At 39.5% G+C, this 7,500-nt stretch overlaps 1 protein-coding gene across 1 annotated transcript in view; it reads left to right on the top strand.

The window, feature by feature from the left end:
• Positions 1-927: 927 nt before the first annotated feature.
• Positions 928-7,500, top strand: part of LOC138010730 (uncharacterized) — a 6,618-nt gene continuing 45 nt past the window's right edge. The window contains exons 1-2 of the mRNA XM_068857701.1: positions 928-1,165; positions 6,616-7,500. The exon at positions 6,616-7,500 is cut by the window's right edge and continues 45 nt beyond it. Coding sequence (XP_068713802.1) covers positions 1,070-1,165; positions 6,616-7,485 — 966 coding nt within the window. The 5' untranslated portion in view covers positions 928-1,069 and the 3' untranslated portion in view covers positions 7,486-7,500. The remainder of the gene's footprint in view (positions 1,166-6,615) is intronic.

The raw sequence follows: 7,500 nt of genomic DNA, 5'->3' as shown, positions 1-7,500 counted from the left end.
CAGGTCTGTCACATTCTTTCAAATTTTTGTTTATAGCCTGACAGAGGAAACTGACGTCGTTGAATTCAGCCGAGGGAAAACGTTTCTTGAAAAGTCAGGTCTTAAATTACTCAAAACCTGGAAGGCACCCGCGGTCGCTCGAGAAACGCTACACAGTTCTTCTTCCATGTGCCCAGAAACCAAAATGGCTGACAATGACCCACGTGAATCACGGAAATGCGATCACGTGTTGCATACTTAATTAGAATGCAAAAAAATACAGCAAAAATACTGAACGCATATATAAGATAAAGAAAATTTTAAAAATGTGCCTCGCACTTATATTTATATTAACTTGATGAGAAGAGATGTAAAATATATCAAAGCAAAATAAAAAAACAGACAGAAAGGAAATAAAAAGTACGGCATAGCTATGTAATAGATGCATTACACAATTATAAAGCTGTTTGAATGCATAACCGCCATAACCGAGAAAAGGCTGGTTTTCGGGCAGGCGGTTTTTCTGTCCGCTCTTCCCACTCCCCACCCCGTAGTTTTTTCATCTGGCCAAGACCCATGCCACGCTCTTCAAATGTGGCGTCTGATGCGTGTTTCGTGGCGACAACAACATCTACCGCCTGCAAGCAGGTTACACATGATCCAAGTCTTTAACGTCATTTCCCTGTTAATTCCCAAGCAAGGCTCAGTGGAACGCTTGTCTTTATTTCTTAACAATCCCACTTGGACTCGAAACAGTAGCAAATGTGACTCGGAAACAGCCCATTGCTAAAAGGTTATAAAATACGGAAATGTAACATTTCAAGGTAGAAGTTATTGTTATCGTTTACACCTGTGTCAACATGTTATGTTACAATATAAACTCTGACGTCAACCAACGTCATTTACGAAGCGCTGGTATTTATAGCGCGTGGTATTTCAATACTTTCCTTGGGGTAAACTCAAAACTTATTGTTAACCAAATTAACATTAGCGGGTCACATCGTAACACACGAAATTTACATTTATAAATAATTCTGTCTAAAACGTTAACTCCTTCGATATATTTGGGGAATTTAGTTACGATTGTAACATGTGGAGCACAGAGCTGCAAGAATTGCGGGAGCAATTTAGAATGACTCAGTTCCGTTTACTTTACTCAAATGCAGGAGATTTTGCGGAGACTCCGGTAAGTTCAAAGCAAACTCAAGAAGCCGTAAAATTTTACTATGTAATTCTATTATATTTCACAATCAAAAAGGTTTTTGTCTTTCTCGACTCGCTTGAAACGAACTTTGTTTGATACGAAACAACTCGTAGATTTTCCTTCAGATCGTTTTCTAAGGATCTGAATACGACTTGTACTATTGCAAGGAACTTTTATCATTGCCAAGTGGCTATGCCGTTGTCACAGACTTAAGTATCCACTGAACAGCAAAGCAAAGAAGATTCTTTGAAGCTTTGATTTCCAACTAATTATCAGTCAGTACTTAAATAACAGCACATACACAAAAATAAAATAAATTGTCGATGTTCGTCCAGACTTACTACCGCCTTCAAACAATTACTTTGCGGCAGCACGGATCATCTTCGCCAGTTGTGGGTCGAATTTGTCCGGTTGCAGCCGGAGGAGCTTTCTCTTTTTAATCTAGTCCGACTCATCGATTTTCCCTCTGGCTCACAACAAACCGAGCAGTTTGAATTGAATTGATTTAGTTCATCTAATTTGAATTATAGTTTCCTTCCCAAGTAATGCCATCATTTTTCGATTTGCGGTTTGGACTGTATTCAGAAATATTGTTAGCATTGTTATTTTTATGTTAGCGAAAAATCTTAGTGAAGTTCAGCTTACAGACAAGACGTGGGATGACATAAAATCGTAAAGGTCGCTAGAGCAAAACAATACTCTATCTTGCTTGTGTATTTACAAAGTCCTTTGTGCCGGAAAATGAAGCGGATGAATGAATAATGATACAAGACAAACAAGTGGAAGGTAATTTTCACGTCTTGTAATTTCTCGTCTTGTGCCGGTAGCGAACTATGGTTTCGTTCATTTCATCTTGCAAATAACGACTGAGACTCGACATGAGCGCCAAGTTACGTGATTGATGTTGGATTGGTTAGCAGGAATCTTTTTGTTAGTGCATAATTCAAAAGATGCCCTCTGAAGTACAAGAAGTGATTACGCACGTACTTGGTTTAGCTCAACAGGGTCAATATTGGTGAGCGTGAAATGGCAGTGCTGCCTTCTTTTATCCTTTTGCTCAATTTATAATCAATCGTGTTTGTTTTCTGATGATAATTAAAATCAGGTGGAAAAAATGCGGTGAAAAAATTAACCCTGAAGTGATGCTTGTCATATCATTATTGGCAGTAAACATTAAGTGGTACTAAATACTACGGAATATATGGATGTTCATATATTTCAACTGCGTAAATTGAAATACATGAAAGTTGGCGATCATCGCAGAAAACCAGGGTGCTTTCCATTATGCCAAAGATTCCGGAAATTTCGGTCGGAAATCAAATGGAAAGGTCAGTTTCAGTTTCTTCCGACCGGAATATTTGGGATCACCTCTAGACGTGGTCCACTTATTTCGGTTGGAATATTTCGACCAAAATTCGCCGTTCCATTTTTGCCAAACCGGTTCTTTGCCCTAATTAGGGAATTCGGAAAAGGAATAAAAAGTGGCAAGAGCCATTCCTATTGGTTGGCCCGGTTTAATCGGAAAATGTCGTTCCATTTTCCTTCGGTATTCCCACTTATATCTGACCGGTCGGTTTGGCATAACGGAAAGCACCCCCAGGTTTAAACGGGGCTCGAACCCAGGACCGCGCGATTTGAGGGGGTTCGAGCGCCGTTTTATTTTTCAGGCTTTCTTCGCAATTGCACTCATCTCTCATGTTATCGTCTTTTATTATATAAACACCACTAAAATACCAAGTGAGCTTTCGCGCGAAAACATGACATCTTCACACGTGAAAATAACATGTTATCATCACACGTGAAAAGATCACTGTTGTTATGGTTACATATCAAAATCGCGCCTTTCGATGCATTTTGTGAAATGATTCAGTATTTCATTGGTGTTTATATAATAAAGAGAATATTACATGGCCGCTTGGAGATACGAAATTTCTCATCTCGTGTTGAAAAGTATTTCACTCGTTCGCTACGTTCACTCGCGAAATATTCTTCAACACTCGAAGAGAAATTTCGTATCTCCGCGCGGCCATGTAATATCCTCTATGTCATCAATTGGGATGTTGAGAACAAATGGTACGTTTAAATGTTTTAAATTGTTAATAACGTTTAAAACTAGGAAACAGCCGTTAACTGTTGACCTTTCTGTTGACCTTAATTGTTGAGTTAGTTTCAGAAGGCGCCAAAACTAGGCTTTTGGGTCAAAACAAGAATTTCTTATAGAAGGATTGTGTGATTTCTTGATTCTCGACTGTTTCCCTTCGCTTTTTTTCAAATAATTTAAGGTTTGTCTGGCCTAATTTTATAGTGGAAAGTAAGGAAAGGGACAGTATAGCATATGGATGTGTTTGTAGGCGACGAGGTAGTGTTATATTAAGACAACCAACGGTGTCATAAAACAGAGACTGATTCGATATGCACAGTTTATTTCGGAAGTTGCATTTTCAGGCTGAGACGAACGTTTTGCACAATTTTCCAGTAATAGTTATATTACAGTTGCAGCGACTGAGGTGTATAAGATGTCAAGTCAATGCGGTACGAATCAATGCTAAGATAACGGATGTACTGTACATTGATGACTAAAAAGTCTATGCTCAATATGAAAGCAAACTCAGCTTCGTATTCAAGCGCACTAATAGTTGCATGAATGATATTGGTATACAGCTAAACCCCAAGAGGTGCAATGTAATCCACGTGAAACGAGGTGAGTTGAAACAAGAGATGCCTGGGATAAAGTCAGCGATACAGTAGTGGTACGAACCCTTGAAGAAGATTCACAGTACAAGTTCCTGGAAATTCTCGAGAATGTACACCAGGGAGAGAAGAGAACGTTGGAGTGTACTGAAAAGACATATCTACAACGTTTGTCAGTAATTTGGTCGAGTCCACTATCAGATGCCAATCATGTGGCTGCTTCTAATCAGTGTGCACTAGCGGTCCTTAAGTACCCCATGTGGACGCAGCATTGGCCGCTGACAGAACTAAGAAGGATTGATCGAGAAGCGCGGAAAATCATGGTAACAAACAGAGGAAAACACCCAGTGTCATCGACCGCCCTATTGTACGTGTCTAGAAAGAAAGGTGGACGTGGCCTGCAGTCCGTAGAGGGAGAATACAAGATCACGAAGATGAAGGCAGCAATGAAATTGTTCTCAAACAGTGACCCTAGCAGTAAAAAATGGTGAGAGTTTGAAAAGCGTTTTGACGTTTTAGGATATCAGTCACTGATTACAGAGGCCCTGAGGTATAGTGAAGAAATTGGACTGACGCTGAGGCTTGCCTACCCAACGGTATGTGAAGCTGCTGGAGAGGAGGTGATTGCGACAAAGGCAAAGAGACCCTGCTCAGATAGGAGTACGAAGAACAGCTGTTGAAGACAGTACGTGATGAAGCATGGCAGGGAAAGTTGCATATAGCAAGATGAAATGATGATAGCATGAGAGCTAAGAACTGCTTCTCATGGCTATGCGAATGGACGTCATGCCCAACGCATGTTGTGGCCGGTATGTATGAGTTATACGAACAGCTCCTACCAACGAAGTTATACCAACTTAAGAAGCTTAAGGCACCGTAAAGCGTAGCTCACGTGTTATCGTGATGCTCAGCCCTCGCCCAATACAAGTATTTGGCAAGACACAACAATGCGCTGAAAGTGTTAAATTTTGAGTTGCTACGAGAGTTACAACTGGTCGAAAGTCTTCCTGCATGGTATTCACCAATCAAGCCTAAACCAGAATACGTCTCGGAGGATGTCCAAGCATTGTTGGACATACCAACTTATGGGGAGAACCATGAATTGCAAGCTAACAGAATCGATGCAAAGATAGTGAACCATAAAAGTAAGGACATAGTAGTCTTGTAGATGAGTTGTCCGTGGATCGAGAACAGAGAATAAAAGATGAAGAGAAGTCAGTAAAGTATGGCCCATTACGATGGGAGTTAGAAGAAAGATACCGTGGATATACAGTCCACCAGTACAATCATCATTGACGTGCTTGGGGGTTGGTCAAGGACTGTGGAAGAAGGATTACGGAAGTTGCTAGGAAAAAAAGACAAAAGATGTGCTACGAAACACGCACAAGTCGGTAGTGTCTTACGTATGAACATTAATTTGAAGGATATTCTTAAACATTGAAGGAAATTTAAATATTAGGTTCCGTCAGAAACCCATAAGGGTTGAAACGTGTAACGGCCCCTTGTGTGCTGGGAAACAAGCTTCTGAATATTCAATTTGCTAAGTACCATATTGGGAACAACAAGAGCGAGGGGTTTCCAAATATGGTACTTAGTACTGAAACATTCAACACATAAGTTCACACTGAATATTCGGAAGCTGTGAACGCGCGTTACACGTTTCAACCCTTATAGGTTTCTGGTTCCGTATATTAGAACTTCAATTAATTTATGCGAAGTATTCATTTTATAAGTTCTACATAAATCTTATGTAGTCAGTTGTTATTATTTATATAATTTTACTCGTTATATAAATTGTAAATAAGCGATATGTGTAAGTCATACTAGTACTATAGCTATATTTTGAATAATTTTCCAATACTAGCAAATAGGTTTTTATATCTTTTAGAAGGGTAACAATTTGTAGTCTCATAGGTTACGGTGAGCGTGCTATGAAACTTTCTTCTCCTGGCATGCTGAAGGTCAATAAACTGCTCATAACAAATGCTAGAATTATTGAGATGGAATGCTATATAACTGCTTAATTATAAATTTGATTTAAGAGTTACCGCTCATTGTATTTAAAAGCTACAGTAGCCTATTCTCGGTTTTCAAAGGCCGTCAAGGCCGCCATGTTTGTGCTTCTAAACAAAGAAACGGCGGCCATGTTGGTGTCTCGACCCAATCCTCCGGGAATTGAACTCTGTTATTATGCTGTGTTATACAAACGTTTTCTCTTTGTTTGGTTGGAAAACATAACTGTTGATGTCGTGATTGAAAACCAACAATAGAATAAACAATTCAGAAACGGGACTTGCACTAGTAATCTTTGTGGATTCTGTAGTCTTTGGTTAAAGTGGAAACAATGGTGGATGAGACTTGTGATTAATTTCAAATAAAGCTAAGAGGAACATTGATTTCAAATACTAAAGAAAGAAATGTGTTCCGCGAAAAGTTTCTCAATATCATTTAACGAGAGAGAGTGGCTCCTTATACTGGCACTAGTAAGTAAGGTGGGAAGAATCAGTGACTGAAATAAATGGTGATACTTTGGACGAAAGCATTAAAAGGTTAAAAGGGTTACCCTTGTTGGTATGATAGCTCCACTTGCCAAAGTGTTTTCGATATAAGCTTTCTTCATACCCTAGGATGGGCATTTTCGCTCCAATAATACTCCGCTCGCCTTCAATAGATACTGTGCGATAAAATTGAAGAATTTAAAGTAAGTTGTAGTCTCATTTTTGTTGTCTTATTGCTTGTAGTGGTTTGGCGTCCCTGTGATCCTCGTTTATCGTGTACTGGTCGCTTTGTACTGCATTGCTTGGATAATCTACAGTGGCTTTTACCCATCAAATGGACATGAAAAATGGTTTATTTACCTGACGAATTGGAGCTTCCTGTTTGTCACAGCGTACTTCACTCTTTCCAGCTTGATAACTGGCCTCTACTACAAAGATGAATGTAAACAAGGAGAGTATGAAATGGGCAACCCCGAGCCAATTCCATTGAAACATCACTATGGAATATCACGGTCCTCAGATATAGACTCACGCGAAAAGTCTCGCGAGGAGATCCATGGACCATGTGATAAAAGAGAAAGTCGAGATGTCACTCGGGATATGGATCGGAGCCGTTTAGAGCTGAAGGCATCCATTAATCCCTTAAACGTTATGGAGGAGATTCCCATGTCATGGTTTCATGAAGTGTTATGGATAATTTACAACATCGCTGCTAATACCGCGTTGCTTGTAACTGTAACGAATTGTGATTATGTCGGCCAGCAGGTCGATGGACTCATAATTACCACACAGATAATAAACACTGTTTTTATTTTGCTGGAAACTTTGCTTGGAACAGTCCCTGTGCGATTGTTTCATGTCATTTATCCAATGCTCTTTAGCATTGTTTATATCATGTTTACTGTCGTGTTTTGGGCAACAAATAGCAACAACGCTTCAGGACAACCATTTATTTACTCGGTACTTGATTACAGTGGACATCCACGCAAAAGTATTGGTGCTGTATTAGGATTTATCTTTCTCGGTCATCCATTGGCTCAACTTGCTTTGTTTATTATTTTTCGGATTCGAAATTTTTTGACACGAAAACTGAGCAAAAAGTTAATTTGGTAGCTTTTGTCAGACAAT

This window comes from Montipora foliosa, chromosome 7 (assembly GCF_036669935.1).
Source record: "Montipora foliosa isolate CH-2021 chromosome 7, ASM3666993v2, whole genome shotgun sequence".
In the NCBI taxonomy this organism is placed as follows: Eukaryota; Metazoa; Cnidaria; class Anthozoa; order Scleractinia; family Acroporidae; genus Montipora; species Montipora foliosa.
The sequence above is the reverse complement of the archived record's forward strand: the minus strand, read 5'-3'. Positions and strand labels throughout refer to the sequence as shown.